This window comes from Dipodomys ordii, unplaced genomic scaffold (genome assembly GCF_000151885.1).
Source record: "Dipodomys ordii isolate 6190 unplaced genomic scaffold, Dord_2.0 Scaffold12, whole genome shotgun sequence".
Lineage (NCBI taxonomy): Eukaryota > Metazoa > Chordata > Mammalia > Rodentia > Heteromyidae > Dipodomys > Dipodomys ordii.
Window position 1 is genome coordinate 11,249,616 of NW_012267228.1, and position 19,122 is coordinate 11,268,737.

Consider the following 19,122-nt stretch of genomic DNA (forward strand, 5'->3'; position numbering starts at 1 on the left):
GTGTGTGTGTACGTGCTAGTCCATAGGCTTGACTTCAAGGCCTGAGTACTGTCCCTGAGCTTTTTCCCTTACAACTGATGCCCTACCACTTGAGCCACAGCTCTGCTTCCATCTTGCTGGTGGTTAATTAGAGATAAGAATTTCATGGACTTCCCTGCCTGGGCTGGCTTTTAATTACAATCCTGAGATCTCAGCCTCCTGAGTAGCTAGGGTTATAGGTTGAGCCACCAGCACATGGCTTCTATTACCTTTCTGATGTGAGACAGCTTTTCAGTTTTTTACTTGTATCAAGAAGATACAAGTGTCCCTTTATAGGATTCATTAGATTAGTAAATGAAATAAAATACTCGTGTTCAATTTAATTTCAGACACATACCAAGAGCCCAATAATTGGTAGCAGTTGCCATTGGTAGTGTAATATATTAACATTCTTTTCTGTCTTTCCTTCTCTTTCCTCCCCTCTTTCCTCCCTCTCTCCCTCCCTCTCTGTCTTTATGTCTGAAGTAGTTATCACACAGTAGACTTAAAACTAATATTTGTGATCATTTCAATGGTACATTCTTCTCCGCACATCATTTGAGATTGTCAGACTAAAGCCATCTGCCTTGAATTAGTGTGTAACTGCACAGTTTCTATCACTGATTAGTTATGAAAGCCAGGCATGTAAGATATGTAAGATAACTTGCTCCAGTTCCCATGTTATTTCTAACTTTTTCACCCCTGTGAAAGAGCAAGGCAAGAAATGAACTTAGTAAACTTCTCAATATGCAGTGCAGAAGATATAAACTATTTCCATTTGAGAATTATCATGTTTACATATCAGAATCTTCAAGTTTATTCTAAAAATTGTATTCCAATTCAACAGTGCCTTTAAAACCACTCAGATTAGTTCCCCAGAATGGTAACCTTGGTTGATGGCTTTGGGGGATGTTGTTTAATAGACATTTTGCTAATAACCAATGAAATAAGTTTTCATCAGAAAGGCTCTGCTGGTTTTCATTAGATGCAGTGGATTGGTAGAGACTAACTTCTATTTTGTATTAAAATTCTGCGTTTTGTATATCAAGTAAGTGACCCTTCAGAAATAAACGTTGTGTTGTTCTGATAGGATACTCTATTCTTTCTCTAGAAATGAAATGCCATTTTCTAATGATGAATTGTAATTTTGTCTTTAGAGAGTTTTCATAATAAGCTTTTGGGGTCATATGAAAAATATGACACAAAGCTGTTCTGGGCATAATTCTGGCTGTGTATGGAAGCAGAGTTAGACATGGACAACCATAGTTGTATCCGTATTAGTGCTCTAGGAAACTCACAGGGTGGTGTAGACAGTGGAGTGATTCAGTGTGATAGACTCAGAATGTCACATGCCATTCAGATGGTCGAAGACAAAAATATTTGGTGAGCAATTAGTAAATACCAGAACAAAAAAAAAAAATCTCTCCTTTGTAATAAGTTGCCAACATTGTTTTTAAGACAGTTTATTAAGAAGCATTTCATCATTTCAAAAATGCATGTAAATAATGCATTAAATAATACATTCTTTTTTTTATTTGCCAGTTGTGGGGCTTGAACTCAGGGCCTAGGCACTGTCCCTGAGCTTATTTTGTTCAAGGCTAGTGCTCTACTACTTGAGCCACAGCGCCACTTCCAGCTTTTTCTGTTTATGTGGTACTGAGTAATCGAACCCAGGGCTTCATGCATGCTAGGCAAGCACTCTACCACTAAGCCACATTCCCAGCCCAATACATTCTTAAGAATGCATTTTAATGCCCTGTGCAAACGGGAAACAGAAAGTAAATGCCAGCCTACAGACAGTCCATGAGAGGTCTTGCATATCATTTATATTCTTGGAACCATTTCAAAGGTTTACTAGTGAGCTTGATGTTTATATGAAAGGATATTAAAAAATTATCTTTAAGTATTTGTACAAGGGGGTTTTCAATTCCATAAGTCAGACTCTGAGTCCAATGCATCTTTGTCAATGTCACCCTTTCCATCATCCCCCCCATCTTTCCTAATCCCATCCATACCCTTAAGTTAGGTGGTTCCATTTGTGAGAGGGTAGTAAAGGACTTTATGCATCGGGTCAAGTCTATTTTTATTCCCCTGTGTGTTACTTGAGAGTGTGGATTGAGGCACTGGCATCTCAGTCTCTCTGGGCTGTGGAACGCTGTGCCTCTGTGACCTGTGTGACCTACCCGATTGACGTATGCTTGTTTGATACGAAAGTTTTCACGCTGACCAGGCTTCTGCAGAGTGCTCTGGGTCAAGCTGCTGCTCCACACTGTGAATGGACTGGACAGTGATGACTTTGTGAAGATGCCCCTCCCCCTTCCAGTCCAGTCAGGACTGTCTGTCTCCATCCATGTTTGCCTCTGATATTTCCTGCACTGTCCACCACTCCCCCCACTTCTGCCAAGTCCCCCAAACAGAGATGACTATTGATGGGCCATGCATGCGCTCACACTTCCGAGAGGATTGCCATTTGACCTTGGCGTGACATGACATGAATGCTGCCATTGAAAATAGTTGAGAAGTCAGCAAAAAGTAGCCGTCTAGACAACTAGCGTCCAATGGGCTGGTCGAAAGAGAGCTGTCTTTGACAGACCGAAGAGTCATTGATAGAAAATGTTCGTGAGACATGTCTAGACTCCTCCAGACATTCTTGTGTGGTCATCCCAGGGTTAGACAATATCTACACATGTTTACAACCTCTGAAACACAGGATGGAATTTCAGATTGCATTCTAAAAGTTTAAACACTTCCCACAAGATAAAGTATTTATTAAATGGTTCACTCCATAGTCCCGGAGTCCACTTCAGATTGAAAATTTCTATCATTTAATTTCCTGTTTGTAACTAAACACTTGAACTTGTTTGTTCATTGCAGGGTGAAGAAACCAAAAGTCTAACGCTCATCCTACATCGGGATTCTGGCTCCCTGGGATTCAATATTATTGGTGGCCGGCCTTGTGTGGTATGTTCGTTGCTAAAACATGTTTTTCCTTTTTTCCCGGGTTGGTTAGACGATGCTGAGGACTGGAAGTCTTGCTTATTTCCCCTCACAGCTAGATGGGGAGACTGAGGAAAAAGGAAAGAGAGTTCTCTTTGGTGTAGTACTCAGTGCTGGGGTCCAGCCTTGAGGACTGTTGAATCTCAAAGGAGGAAGAGTTTTGGGGAGGGCCCAAAAGCAGAATTTTTGAACGATGATTAAAAGCTTTTTAGATCAGAAGACCTGTATTTTATGCATGTATATATTTATATATATATATATATATACACACACACATACATTCACTCAATATATATGTTTATAAATATGTATATTGAATTGGCTTAAGTAAAAATGAGCATATTTAGTTAGCTATAAAATAGTTATACTATCACATTGGTAAAGTGTGTTCCTTCTAAGAGTTACATGCAAAGGGGGAAAATTTTAAACAACGAAATTAAAATATGACTGACTAAAACTTTGGCTACATTGTTTCATTACTTCAGCACATTACGTTACATTTTTCTGGCCATTTTGGAAGATCATTGAACCAACAGATAATAGACGTACCCCAAAGGAAGAGATTTAGCAGAAAGTAAGAGGCCTGAAGCAGCAAGAGAGGTAGGGTGCTACAAGGGTAGAAAGTAATTTAGAGGTGGTAGACAAGTAGGGAGGAGATCAGAAAGAAGCTAAGAGAAGGACATGGGCCTGATTCCTAATTCCTGATTCCTAAAGGCCTAATCGGCCGTGGGTTGTGGGATTTGAATGAGCTCAACAGTGAGTAGACAAAACCTGGCTGCTCATAGGGAGTGATGTGAAGGAATTTATGATTGAATAATGTGCTTATCTTTTGGACAAAGCCACAGTTTCAAAACCAAACTAAGAAGTTTTACTATAAAAAAAGGATTACTTAGTTATAAGTGATAGTCATTAAAATGATGAACATTATTTATCTTGCACAACGTCTTAACCGATGAGAGTAGATGATAGATATGAAGGAGGAGAGTTGGTCTTTCCTCCTCTGTTGAACCCATGGGTTGAGCTCACAGTATGTCCCAGTACCTCTATGGAATTTGTAGAATACATATGGGTGGTATGTTTTGGTTACCTCAGGCTGTCTGTCCTCATGCTGTTTGGACCTAATTTTTGAAACCAGGGCTCCACCCACCCAGCTTTGCAGGGAGGGAGAAAGTTGGGATTCATTACATAAGCAGTTGACCCCAGAAACCAGCTGATCAGCACAGGATTTGGACTTGTGTTCTCCAACTTCTAGAAAACATCTTTGTTTCTTAGCACAGAGAGCAGTGTTAGTTTCTCTTTAACCTGTCTTTATAATTATCTTTCCTCTACCGACCTCTTGTTATCAGTTTTAAGAAACAACTTCAATAAACTAAGATCTACTTCATTTTAGTAGATGTTTTAAAAGCCAAAAGAACCCAACCTAGGAAGATGTCTTCTCTGTCTTAGGTCTAACCACATCAAAGACTAGTGTTTGCAAAATACAGGAGTGGAGAGGTGTGTCTGTGCTTGATATTGTTGAGAAACCTATTCTATCAATGCCAGTGAGCTGGCTGGATAGTTTTTCCACCTCACCGGGTGAAGTACCAAGCTCAGGCCCAGTCTTACTGGCAATTTATTTCTTGCTTGTGCATAAAAGAGCATATTTCTACTTCTTTCCTTTTTCCTTTAAAATAGAGATTTAAGTACAAGCCAGATCTGATTTTGTAGCATTGCTAAGTGCTCTCTGTTGATGTGGTCATTTTGGAAAAAGTACATGCATATATCCTCCAGAGGAAAATTTAATTCCTCATGTATGTGGTTGCTCTGTGAGTGTGTGTGTGTGTGGTGTGTGTGTGTGTGTGTGTGTGAGAGAGAGAGAGAGAGAGAGCCTGCTCGTTCCAATGAGCAGAAATAGCATATGAAGATTTGAATGTATTCCACAATGTTACCTAGAAAATCTGGCAGGCCATTTTGTACATGGTAAGATGCCAAGATGAATGACAGTGCACAGACAGGCAGCCTGGTTAGAACTGGAAGTAGAATGTGGTACAAATGATGAGTATGTTGCCCAAGGAATTCCTGTTAGATGCTCAGCTGGCTTGTGAAATAGCCCAACCTGGGACTGTGACATAAGGTTTGTCAAGGCAAGGCAGTATAGAATGCTCTGAAATCACATCATTCATCTCTGCTAGTTCTCATCACCCTAAAGAAGGAGCTGCCAGTCTATGTATCACCTTTGGCAAGTGGACATGATTTTCAGGTACGCTGGGGATGAAAACAGTCCTTTTCATTTTTCTTTCACATAAGCCAACAACACAAATAAATCCCAAACCGTGTTAGTTCACCATGATAAATAGGTCTGACTTAGAATGTGTTAGGAAAAGAGCCAAACACACTATGAGATGAATGTGTTTGATCTGGTTTTCTTGGATTATCTTGCTTTCTCTGGTTATTTTGCATCCTATCCTTACTCCTTTCCATTGACTAAACCTAAATTCTGGTATATGGTTTTACTTGCTGCTCTCTGATTTTTCCTTGAACCTTCTAATGCTCTCTTAGAATAATTACTTCGATAGAGTATAGTATTTTGTAAAACAAGCCAAAGCCAAAATCCCATTCCCAATCTCTCTCATCCTCTCTAGCCAAGAAATACAAAGTAGCTAAGTCAAAAGAAACACAGATTTTTTTTAAAACCATATGACATATTGACGTTACCTGAAGAGAATTTGGGCTTGCTTATGAATCCATGGTGGTCTAGTTGGCTTCCAGACTTCTCTGTTAAAATATTGTGTAGGCTGAAATGTTGGACTTGTGTAGTAGTGTGTCTGGGGAGAGATTTTCTAGTGGGAAACAGTATTAGACACAGAATTGTGTGCAAAAAATTCTAGCTTTTGTGTAAAACCAAAATACAGTGGTTTTTCTGGGGGTGGGGTGGGGTTGCGGGCCTTGACCTCAGGGCCTGAGCACTGCCCCCGAGCTCTTTTGCTCAAGGTTAGCACTCTACCACTTTGGGCCACAACTCCACCTCCAGATTTTGAATGGTTAGTTGGAGAGAAGAGTCACATAGGGACTTTTCTGCCTGGGCTGGCTTTGAACAGCAGCCTTCAAATTTCAGCCTTCTGACTAGCTAGGATTACAGGTGTGAGCCACCAGTGCCAGGCGAATACAGTGAGCTTTTAGTTTGGTGAACTTGGGTAAGTCACTTAGTCTCTTTGGGACTCAGGTTTTCTGTCTGTGAGACGGATAACATTGCTTACTGTTTGTGCTTATTTTGGGAATTAAATAACATACATAGAACATTCACTGTGTTCTCAGTAAATAGAAATTACCTTTGAAATGTGGATGCAGGGAGGTGCCTCAGAATATGGCTGCTGAGAGAGAGAACAGGAGACATGTAGATACTCAGCTGCTGTGGGCTGAGTGCTCAGCAGACCTGTGTAGAGCACGCCAATGCCTTTGAAGGCCAGTTGAGTGAGTAGAGCACCCGCAGCACTGCGTACCCTCTCTTGGAAGAGTGTTGATGGAATCCAGATGGCAGTTTGAGATGCCACATGGGGATAAATGTTGGGGAAAACACTTAATGCTCACTTCAGGTTGTGATTTTGGTTTGCTCTGGTGAATCATGTAACATTTGAAAGAGAGAGAGAAAAAAATCAAACAATGTGTGTGTGTGTGTGTGTGTGTGTGTGTGTGTGTGTGTGTGTGTGTTGCAAGGAAGAGAGGGAAAGGAAGGCCAAAGACCATATTTTCCCAATCTTAATAATTGCTATTGCATTTGAAGGGTTGGATGGAACACTTTCAAAATCTTTCTTGCTCTCTTTAGAATATAGGGAAGTTTGCTGTTTAAAAAGGAAAATGTTAGAGTTCCATAGTTTTTTGACAGTGATAATGTTATATGTTTATATGTAAAATAAGTATTGTTAAAATAGATTTTCATCTGTATTGGGTTCTCACACATTCACGTGAAATGTAATTCCCTCAAATCTTGTTATGACATGGAACATTTACCCACTGATGTGGAAAAAAAATAGATGGCATTATGGTAAGAAATTTACCATGATTTGAGAGTTTAGGTTGAACATCCTGAGCTTACTTTTCAAATGATTTTGTTTGGAAACAACGTATGCTTATGCTATTTGATTTATAAATCCATCTGTTAATCACTAGAAATTTAATCCAAACACTTGGAGAGGATTCATCGTGCTGTTCAGAAAAAAGTTCATGAACAAGCTAGGAGGGTTTTTGCAAGCCTGCCAGATCCTTTTGATTTTTAAGGAAGGAGGGAGTTTGAGAAATAAGCTGTCTTCTTTCTCAGAAAATTTTAGTCCCGAGGTTTCATTCAAAGATCTCTAAAGGGATTTGTGGAAATTGAATCGGAATTTATTAGGAGTAAAGCAGTCACTGGTGGTAGGGTTTATTATGTAAATAAAAATAAAACAATACCTATTTTCATTTTAGATTGTTAGATATCAACAAGCTTAATGAGACTCTGAGTAGGCGAGGATATAGAAAAATTCTCTAAAGACTTCTCAGTGCAAACTCTCTGGAGGGTAATTCAGCAGTATTTATCCATTGTACATATTTGACCCAACAGTTCCCTTTGCTAGTGATTTTCCCTAGATAGAGACCAGAATAGACCTTTCAAACTGTAGGCAGGAAGCTAGTATCTGTGACAGCATTGTCTCTAATAACAACTAGAAAAATAAGTTAGCATACTCTTCAGCCATATCAAGAAATAGGAGTGGGGAATACAGCTCAGTTCAGTCTCCTATACCAGCAAATAAGATAAGGCAAAAAAAAAAAAAAAAGAAGAAGAAGGTTAGACATGTGTGATTGGAAGTTGTCAATTACCAAGATTTCTAGAGTTATTAAGAGGGACAATTAGGAGCGTAAAGTGACCTGCCATAATTCTATGATATATAGGAAGGAGAGCAGATAGGTATTTAGGAAGGGATGCATTAAACTGTTTTAGAAAGAATATGCATAAACTCCAGTAGATGCTGTAAAGGGGAAGAAAGATGACATTGTGGGTAATAGGCATGAACCATTTTTTGACCTTCATGCCAGTATGAAATATTTGAATATGTGCATGTGTGGTGTTAACTCTAGTTTAAGACAGTAGTGAACAGAAAGTGTATTGCCCCTTCTGACAAGTGAGGGTCAATGACTGTTTTTAAGTGTAAACTTTTCTCCCCACTCCCCCGCCCCCGCCATGCCCAACTTCATGCCTAGCATTCATGTTTGTGTTTTTTTAACCCAAAGGACAATCAAGATGGATCATCCAGTGAAGGAATCTTTGTATCCAAAATAGTTGACAGTGGGCCGGCAGCCAAGGAAGGAGGCCTGCAAATTCATGACAGGATTATTGAGGTATGTGAACTGGCCAGTGTCTTTGAATAGGCTGAATGCCATCCGTCCTTCATCTGGCTTACACCAAGATGTTTGGTCGGGGAGGGAGGCCTCAAGTGGTGGATGGTTAGGCAGGAGGCACACTTCTCTGATCGTGTGGGACTGGATTGGGTGTTGATTGCCTTGGTGTTAAGTTTTTGTTAAATATAGAGAAGTCGGATTATGAGTGGCATGTTCATGATTTGGCTTCTTTCATGCAGACTTGCATCTGTTTTGTATGCTTCAGTTATAGCCGTCGGAGGGTTGTCTGCTAGTTAGAACCAGATGAACGGACAGTCCCTGTTGTACAAATTGTGACTGTTCATGTGGGTTACCCGGGTACAACTGTGTCAACTCTGGAGTCATTCTAGTGTCCTCAGAGTTCACATCAGACAATTATGTTTACACGTGCCTTGCTTTCTCTTGTGTTTGCCCTCCTTACTGCTTGCCTGTCATCAGTTATATGACTCACTGGCCCAGGGAGCGGTAGGCCAGCATGGCTGTTAGGATTCACTCTCATTATCACTTCTTTTCTCCTTTACATTTCCAATTCTTCATTCGTCTGTTCAAGCTTGTTCCTATAGCAGGCATAGTGATTCATGCTGGGAGAGTGCCATACCCTTTGGAATAGGGTAAGGCTATGTTCTAGATTATTCTGAGGTGATGAAAGGCACAGGATTGGGATTTTTATTCCTTGTATGGGTTCTTGTTGCAAAATTTGGCATACAAAAGTACTTTTCTTTCACTGGTATTTGTTAACTTTCTGATTTAATGGATCCATGAATAAAATTTGTTTGATCTCCTAGTAGGGAAGAAGTAAATATGAGATTCCAAGTAGATGTGCTAAATCCTGTAAGAAACTCACCCATAGACTGCCATCACCCCACTATAGCTCATTAAACAGGAAAGTAGGGAAGGATACAGCCCTGATACCAGTGGGTGTTTGTTGTTCCAGACACATTTGTGTAGCACCTATAATTCCCAAGTATTTTTTTTTCTGGCTCGTTTAAAAATCCTGGGCTGACTAGAAGCTTGACCATGAGCTAAACTGTAAGTGAAGCATGCATCACCAACTGGCATGTGACTGCATGCTTCTCCTGGGGAAAAGAGTGTCCAGAAGACAGAGAAGCATGTCTCAGTTTTCTAGTCTCATTTGGACCAACTGCAGTGTGCCAGTGTAGGATGTTGCAGGGGTAACTTATATGTGTGGGAAAATGCATAGTTAAATCTCACAGGGGGAAAAGAAAGTGAACAAGTTAAGGCATAAGGTTCACTACTCTGGTGGACTGGGCCATGGTCACTTACATGTGGAAAGGATATTTGATCTGATCTTAGGGACGATATTAATATTGCTGCCTCTCCTGTGACCTTTGCCACAGCCTTTAGAGGTGGAATTCTTCTTGCCTTGTGTTTTAGGTTCAATCTGTACTTCCCCAGCCAGACTTGGCTTGGGCAAGAGCCCTTTTCTAAGAGCTTAAATGCTGTATTAGTTACTGTCTTTCTTTCTTTTTTTTTTTGAGAGTGAATATATTTTCTGAGACTATTGTTCAATAGATAAGTGCAGTCTCTTGTTGCCAAGGGTTTGGTGGAACAGGCAGTTTCTCTAAGTAATGGAATTTCATTGCTCTTATGTTTTTGCAAATGAGAAATCTACAGCTGGGCAGGATTTTCTCTTGGCAGACGATGATCTGTGTTTGAAATGTTCAGTACGGTTTCTGGTAAGTCACATTCCCCTTTTGGACAGTATGTAAAATATTAATCATGGCCCAGTGTTGAGATTGAAAGAAGGATGATCACAATAGAGAAACGATACATGTGTAATTGCAATTGACACACCGTGCCCTTCTCAGTCAAATCCTAATCTCTTTTGACATGATACAATGATTCCCATGACTGAAAATATGTTCTCTGGTTCACCTCATCTGTGTTAGAGTCTATTACGAGGGGACATGAGTTTGATTACTTTCTATTGGGGGGAAAGGAGGAGAGAGGAGAAGAAGGGAGAGAAGACAGAGGGAGAAAAGAAAGAGGGAGGGAGGGAAAGAGGAAGGAAGAAGGTGGTTGCTGAGAAGACCAATGATTCCTTTTTCAGGGGAGTGGGCAAACTACCACCAGAGATCTTCACCACTGGAACTTTAATTCCTGCAGAAGTGTGCATCTATTAAAGCCAAAGAGACAGATGGAGACCTGTACTATTGCAGAATGACTGCGGTCTGCCCGGACCCTGTGTGCTAAAGCCCTAGTAGTATCCTATATCAGAGCCAGATATGCTCTCTCCCATCCCACTCCTGTTTTTTACAACAAATATTTTGAAATGTCACTAATAACTGTCTTAAAACGAAACTCACCAAAATATATGCACATACATACCTTTAGAATTATAGAAATATAGACCATAATAGAGAGATAAGAGGAAAATAATTTACATTTAAGTATATGGGTCAGTACATAAACACATAGGCACAGTAGCCGTGGAAGACATTGTGTCTCTGTGCAGATGTAAGGTGACATGCTACCTGCAACATATCCGAAGGTGGTACTGGTGCTGATTGACACTGCTGTTGATGTTAGAAGTTTCCACGGTTGTGGACGGTCATGTCAAGTTCTGGTGCAGCAAATTACCATTATTCTTTAATATTGCAAGCGTTGAATTGCTAGAAACTGTGTTTGTGAGTGTATAGGTATGTGTGTATGTAGCAAAATATATATGTGGTAAAATACATATAAGATTTACCATTTTAACTTTAAAATGATAGTTCATTTCCCTTCATTATACTCATAGTTTGTTGGATAATGAACATCACTTTTCCACTCCAGCACTTTCCCGACAAAAACTACATCCATTCATTCACTGATGGGCACATGGGTCTCTTCCACCTGTGGCTGTTAGGAAGAAATTTTGCTTTGAATGTGGGTTTATAATTATGCATATTTAAACTGTAAAACAATTCTTCGTGTTTATATGTAAAACAGATCAGATGTTATGCATAGGTAATTACAAGAAGGTTATTTTGCCTTCCTGGATACCTAGTAGGATGTGTGGAGTTTGTTCTGGGAGCAGAGTAATTCTTCACAGTATGGAACTCCATGCATTGTGGACTCTCTTTGTCTTTGGTACACACCCTCCATCATTGTGATATAAGAAAGAACCCCAAGATACCATTATATGCTCTGAGCACTTCATTTGGCAAAGTGCTTCTTCTAATAAAAGTCCAGGTACAGGAAAACCAAAACCTACAAAGAGATCTGCAAGTTCCCTTTGAGACATGTAACATTCACTGCTTTTCTCCCCATCCACGTTGTGTTTGGCATCACTTGCCTGTGAGTCAAACACCCATGTGATGCTGATCTACTGAAATTCTTTCCTGAAGACTTAAGAAAGGCAGTCTCATCTGTATTTCATGCCAATCCTCAAGTGGCGTGACTTCATTCTTGTGCTGGATTAGGGTTTGCCTTTGGTGGCAAATGAAATTCTGTAGCAGTTGTGTGGGTTCAGTGCTGTTCTGCTTTGAAATAGCAAACTCGATCACCTGGGTTGCAGGAAACATGCAATGCAAGCTCTCTGTTCCCAGCATCCATTCTCTTTGCAGGCTTTTGTAAATACACATTCATCCTGAAAGTGTTATAGTTTGAAGACCTGGGGGTATGTCACAGAAATGGAGGAACCCCAGAGGGTTTTCTGTGATCCACATCTCTGCTTTCTTTTTTTGCTTGTGGTTTAGCTGGTCTGTCTCTCTTAAAGCTTGTGTTTTAGACTAGTAGAAAAAATTAAAGGGATGGGAAGGGGAAACAGGAGGAGGTTACAATGCTTGATAAGAAATGTACTCATTATCTTGCCCATGTAATTGTAACCCCTCTGTACAGTATTTTCACAATAAAAAATAAATAAATATTTAAAAAAAGAAAAAATTAGCAGCATTTTTCCTCCACAAGGAACTACTACAAGTTGAAGAATGGTATAAGAGTCAACGATGGAGAATTCTTTTCTTTTCCTTTCTTTTCTCTTTGTGGAAAAAAAAGAGGAATAGAGGACTTCTTGTTTTTCTTTTAACTATTTATTGTGAAATAATTTCAGATTTAGAGGTATGGATATCAACTCAGATATTAACACCTACTATATAGTTGTTTCTCTATTCTCCTTATCATTAAGGACATCTGTGTGTGTGTGTGTGTTTTAGGAGTAAGACATAATTCTATATAACAGCAAGAAAGTTATGCATACCTGGAGATTAACAATGATATAACACTGTTAGCTCATTTTGCAGAAATTACCCATTTTCCATTGAGAGCTCTAATGTCCTTTAGAGGAAAGAATAATCTTGTCATGGCTTTTGCTCCATTTTCTTTTTTTCTTTACTTTTTTGTCAGTCGTGGATCTTGAATGCTGGGCCTGGGCAATGTTGCTGAGTTCTTCAGCTCAAGGCACTTCAGCTCAAGCGCCACTTCCGGTTTGCTGGTGATTTATTGGAGATAAGAGTTTCATGGACTTTCCTGCCTGGGCTGGCTTTGAACTGCGATCCTCAGGTCTCTGCCTCTTGAGTAGCTAGGGTTATAGGTGTGAGCCACTGGTGCCCAACTACTTTCCCATTTTTTTAAATTACTCTAGCCTTAAAACAATCACTCAGTTTTTGTTTCCTGTGCGTCTCGCATTTCAGAGTGCATCCTTTAGTTGATGTCCCCATAGATGGGAAGGAATGGAGGATTACTGTGTATTGTCTTTCTCAGCTCATATTGTCAAGGCTGACACTTCTAACTGGTCTTTTTTCTTTTTTTAAGTTGCAATATGAGATCCTAGGCGGTATGTTTTAATTTGTATTTTTATTAGCTCTAGTTAATTTAATGAAGGAGTTTCAGTTCAGTCTATCTATTGAGAGTCATGATGTGCATCAGTGTGTCATGATCAGTGTCATCTTTTTATTGGCAATTTCATTTGAACTACTGTGTTCAAGCCATATTGCTATTTCTTCACTATAAAGTCAGAATTTTCTTCTGTAATTAATAATCTTGTGTGTGGTGGTGGATACTTTGAGACTGTGTAATGTCCTGCTACCTTTTAAACTAATATATACTAGTTTTATTATTCATTGATTGGCTTATTAGAATCATTTTTGACCAATGATTGACATACAGTAGTAGTTTTACAATATGTTCTTGATAATTTATTAGTTAACTTTCCCCTTATTTTAATTTACCTACTTGTCTGTCTATGCCAAAACTAATTCTGCAGTACTACAATTTGGTGGCTACATTGGCCCAATCTGGGCCAGTCAGGCCTCTTTGCCTTTTGACAGGTTCCTATCATATTTTCCAACATCATATACAATTAAGATGTTCCCAGTTTATCTTCCACTTTTGTTGTCCTCCTAGAATCTGGCTTTTTTTTTTAAGAAAAGAAATTGTCACTCCATTTTATGGAGAGTTATATTTAGAACCTAAAATGTAAGCATGATGGTGGTCACCACAATGGAGTCTATTGCTTCCTGGGAATCTTAGCTGACAGCTAGAAAATGTTAATATATATGCTTTAAAACACATACAGACACCCATATTCACTTTTCTAATTCTGCATCCATTCATGTAAGTGTTTTGGAAACTATGCCTGCATTAATAATTTGAGTTTTAATCTGAATCCATATGATTGATTTTATTCTTCCTCTTCACAATTCCTAGAAGAATACCATTGGAAACAGTGAATAGTAAATAATGCACTTTAAAAAATTTAAATTAAATCTCTGATCTTTGTTTAGATATTACCAGCGAATTAAAATTTATTGAGGGAAATTATTTAAAATGTTTTTTTTGTTTTTGTTTTTTTTGGGGGGTCTGGTCGTGGGGCCTGAACTCTGGGACTGGGCGCTATCCCTCAGCCCTTCAACTCAAGGCTAGCGCTCTACCACTTGAGTCACAGCACCACTTCGGGCTTTTTTCTTTTTGTTTATGTGGTGCTGAGGAATTGAACCCAGGGCCTCAGGCATGCAAGGCAAGCGCTCTACCACTGAGCCACCTTCCCAGCCTTATTTAAACTGTTTTTATATAATTTTTACTTTGGTTTGGGAGAAAAAGATATCCTACCTACCAAATGAGTTTAAGCTGTACTTTTTGTTATAGGAGAAAGAAAAGCTTAATAGTTCTTTTGCACCTATATCCAAGAAACTTATAGCTAGACAGACACTAATAGGAATAATCCATTTTTGGTTTACCGTTGAGTCAAGCTGTATACTCAACAGTGAATATTCCATCCTTTTTCTTCAAATATGAAATGAAGTGGGCACTTGGGTAGCATCTTGCTTGCTGTTTATCCCCCATTTCCCCACTTTCATTGCTTTTACTTTTTTTCCCTGAAACCCGACAGCAGTAAGAGACCCTACAGAGCTGTGAAGTATTCTTCTAAAATGCAGTGGACCTTCTTAATGTTAGAAGTAACCGATTCAAAAGAGTTAGACAAGTCCTGCTCTTTAGTTAGGAAAGTACTCTACCAACATATCTCTTCAGTACCAACACATGGCCTCAGTATCCTAAATGTTAGCCTCTGTTTCTTCCTTCAAGGATGGAATGGGTTTCTTGCCTATCATTCCTGTCTGTCCTGCTCTCTTGGTGGAATAAAAAGAAGATGAGAATAAAGGAATTTACTATCAAGTACAAATGTGAAGAATTGTTATTTCAAATTAATAATACAAGAAGTTAATATCAACAACTAACTATAGAAGGTAGCAAAATATTTCTGAGGTCTCTTTTGTATATGAACTCCAGCAAGCATGCAATGCCTTGATTGGATTCTTGAGACAGCCCTGAACTATTTTAAGGAAGATATACTTTTCAGAATTCACCATGTAACCATTTAGAACTAAGATTTCCTTTGTATTCCATGATTGTCTTTGAAGAAAACCTTGTGTGTTAATTTCCAATGGCTGCACATAGTTCCTTGTACTTCTGTATGGACTTTGTTATTTTTTACTGTTGTTTTATTTTTTATGATTGTTTTACTATCAAAACCAGACTCTCCAGTAGACATCTTTGTAACATACAGCAGTTCATACCAGTCAGATAAACATGAAAGTTAAGTGGAAAATGGGACATATGGTATGATACAAATATTGTTTATTTTTAAGACACACATAGATTAGCCTCTGCATAGGAACAATAGTCTTGAGTTTATAAACATTTTATAGTTACTACAGTTATTTAGTGTGGTGGAATTACGGGAGAGTTTAAATATTTACATTCACATTTCTATAACATTAGAAATCTCTATAGTAAGTATTTTTTATATAATCCAGAAGAGTGAAAGTGACTTAGAAGTTTTTTTTGGATTTTAAATATCACAGAGCAGAGTACTGTAGATTAACTTTTAAAAATCAGGTTGTTGGGTGTGGCTCAGTGGTAGAGCACTTTGCTGGCGTTTTTGGAAGGTTCTGGTTTTAGTCACCAGCACTGCATTAAGAAACAAAAATAGAGCTCATAGCTCATGTCTATAATCCTAGCGATCCATCAAGCTGAGATCTGAGGCTGGGGGTTTGAAGTCAGCCTGGGTAAGAAAGTCCATGAGACTCTTATCTCCAATTAAACCACAAAAAAAGCTGAAAGTGTGGTTTGAGTAGTAGAGTGTCAGCCTTGAGTGAAAAAGCTAAGGGACAGTACCCTAGTGTACACACACACACAAACACACACACACGTGCGCCCACGTGCATGCATACAGAAACTCCTAGCTCAGTCACCAGGTGTAGGAATATAAAGGTTGGGGCTTCCTACTGAGACACCACAGACTGGGTATTTCTCTCTGGCAGATCTTCTGTCCCATCCCGTTCATCAAAGTTCACTTCATGCTCACACTGTGTACTCTGGTGGGCGTTCTGACTCCACTGAAGTTCCAACTCTATCTCTCATAGCCATCTCTTAATAGAATTTAATTAGATCACAAAGCATCTTAAAATCAAGAAATGATTTTTAAATCAAAAGAAAACTGGTTGTCCCCATTACATTTTTTTCAAGTGAAGATGAGGTCAAAAAATTAAATCTTGGGCAATTTCCAGAGGACAACAAAACAGCACAGCAACAAACTCTTGACTGTAACCCAGATAAACAACTTTCATGTGAAGTAGAACATAGTAATGTTAAATGCCTTCAATGTTTTATATTTAGATTGATTTTTCCGCATACTAACCACATGCTTATCAATAAATAGAGGTGCGTAAAGAATGGTAACCCCTACTTTTTAAAAAGCTGCTTTTGTCCTTTCATCTGATGCCATGAGAAAAAAAAGAGCTAGGCATATTTTTATTGAATTTGGAAGATGTGTCTGGGACATGATTTAAAGATAAATTGTTCATTTATATAGTTAGTTATGAGGAGGAAAAGCTGTTCAATCTATGTAATGTTATGAGGAATACTAGGAGAACCCTTCGAGACAGTAGATAGATGTGGTTTTGAAAGCTGAAATTATGCACCATGCATAAGAATTAGGGTGCTCTTAGGGGGAGGATAGATTAGTGACAGTCCCAATTGTCCATGGGAATTGCAGTCAGAAAGACTCAGGGCAGAATAGCAGCTGTGAGCACTGACTTAACAATTATGCCATTTTCCCTGGGCACACCCAGCGCCATGCCCCAGGGTGGGTAGTTGTAGCAGCGCGGTTTCTTCTAATGAGGATTAATGGTTCCCTTGAGTCCCCCAATACAGCACAGTTGGCCTCTCTGTGCCATGGAGACCTCTGACTTTACCCTGCCTTTGTCTATTCTGCTAGTCCCTTGCAAAGCCTGAAACCTGGGTCCAACCCCTTACTTCTCTCCTGAGGGTGGTACTGCCTGCTCCCATTTGATTCTCTTTTCTTTCTGTTTTTTTCAGCATTCCCATTTTTCTTGGGGTTTGGGGAGTCCAATTGCAACAAATGCTTAACAGCTGCTTTTGCTGAAAAGCACTGACTCTTTACTTGGGCCTACAAGTTAACTATCCAACATTCATTTTTGTATCTGTGTCATTTACCAAGTCATTCTCTCCATCTTGGAATCTGGAAAGGATTATACCACCTGGTTGGCATTCATGATGGTTTATCCTGACCAGGTTGCTCTATTCCAGTGATAAAAGCAAGAAGAACTTCTCCAGGGCCCTCTGTGATAATATTCACCAGAACACACTTGTGACTAAGACTGTTTATGCACATCTCTCTCCCTGTCCCTTTTCTTTATCTGTTCAAACCAGTAGTTCATGTCTGTACCCTGAAGATGGCTGGAGGTGGAGTGAAGTGTTATCTTCTTGTTGCTGTGTGTATCATGTGGTCACCTTTCTTTGCCTTCATCGTGTCTCATTATTTGGCATGAAGGAGTGAGTGGCTGATATGTGGAACTCTAAAATTCTGATTTCACATTGACAGCTCTCAGGAATTGGGAAATCCCAAATTCTGAGGAGTTTTTGTTTTATATCCACTCTGCTGGAAGAAAATTCCACTTCCCAAAAAACGATGAAAGGAAGAAAAGAAAGAAAGAAAGAAAGGGAAAGAAAGAAAAAAAGGAAGGAAGGTAGGAAGGAAGGAAGGAGAGAAAGGAAAGAAGGAGAGAAAGGTAGGAAGGAGAGAAAGGAAGGAGAGCGAAGGACAAGTTCCAGTCAACTTTAAAAATAAGCATAATGTTGTAGTATTTGGAGAAACTCTAGGAAAAAATATCATTGCTGACAATCAGAGAAGGTAGATTCTTGTTCTTTTTTATAGAACCATGTTTGGTAGGAAATGTATGTTTCCAGATACTTTAACTTCATAGTTCATTAACTAGATACTACAACCTAAATTCAAAGCATGGTTAGGTGTTGATTTAAACATGTAGAGAGATGAATTACATAGCATGCTCCCTGACCATGGCTTGTTACAAATCCATCACCATTCACAAGTTATTAGGATAACAGTGAAAAGGCAACCATGAACAAGCATATGTTCACTTGGGGTGTGTGTGAGTGTGTGTGTGTCTCTTCCTGACTGGGGGACAGGTCAGGATATGTAGAGAGCTATTATGTGGACTCTAGCTCTGAGAAGTTTACCTGTGAGAACCGTGCATTGAAGAAGGTGTTGTTTATTAGAAGGGCATTTAGTGTATTACAGAACTGTTCGTGGGTTAGCACCAAGGACTCTGGAACTAGACAGAGCAGAGCTTTTGAAGTCTAGTTCTACCATTTGCGAGCTCCATGACCTTGGGCAAGCTTCTTATTTCTTCTGCAAAATATAGTCTGTGTTACTTCTATTGAAAGGTTGCCATAATAAGAGATTGCATGTGTCTGAATGCTGTAAATTTGGCCTCAGAATAAATGCTCACCAGGTGATTAGTCATGCTGCCCTGTTTCCCGGAGGTCTTTAGAGGCAGGGCAGGAGAGGCCCTTTAGCCTGGCAGTGCTTTGATGACGGCTGTATAGCACGATTTCATAAACCTAAAATTACAGTTGTGAATAGACTATTTTAATTTGTCATAGACTTCTTTTTGAAATTAGTGACCCTTTGGATCTGGATTGAGTAAGAACTGCCACTTCCTAAGGCCATATAAATCACAATAATTGATCAATCAAGAGTAATTCTTAATTTACGTCTTAGTGTGAACAGCAGGGTAATTCATTGCACATGTGCTGACTTAAGCGTTCTAAAAATAAAGTAAAACAATTGTGCGTTCAGTATCAGCTATTTTTAAAGTGCCAGAACAGATTAGAGTTTCTCTTTTTTACATTAATTCATAAGGGATATTGGGATTTTCTTAAAATTCTAAAAAA

General features: G+C 39.2%; 1 protein-coding gene across 1 annotated transcript in view; it reads left to right on the forward strand.

The window, feature by feature from the left end:
• The window catches only part of Pdzrn3 (PDZ domain containing ring finger 3), a 218,738-nt gene that overhangs the window by 15,503 nt on the left and 184,113 nt on the right, over positions 1 to 19,122 (forward strand). The window contains exons 2-3 of the mRNA XM_013010315.1: positions 2,893 to 2,979; positions 8,257 to 8,364. Of these exons, the coding sequence (XP_012865769.1) occupies positions 2,893 to 2,979; positions 8,257 to 8,364 (195 nt within the window). The remainder of the gene's footprint in view (positions 1 to 2,892; positions 2,980 to 8,256; positions 8,365 to 19,122) is intronic.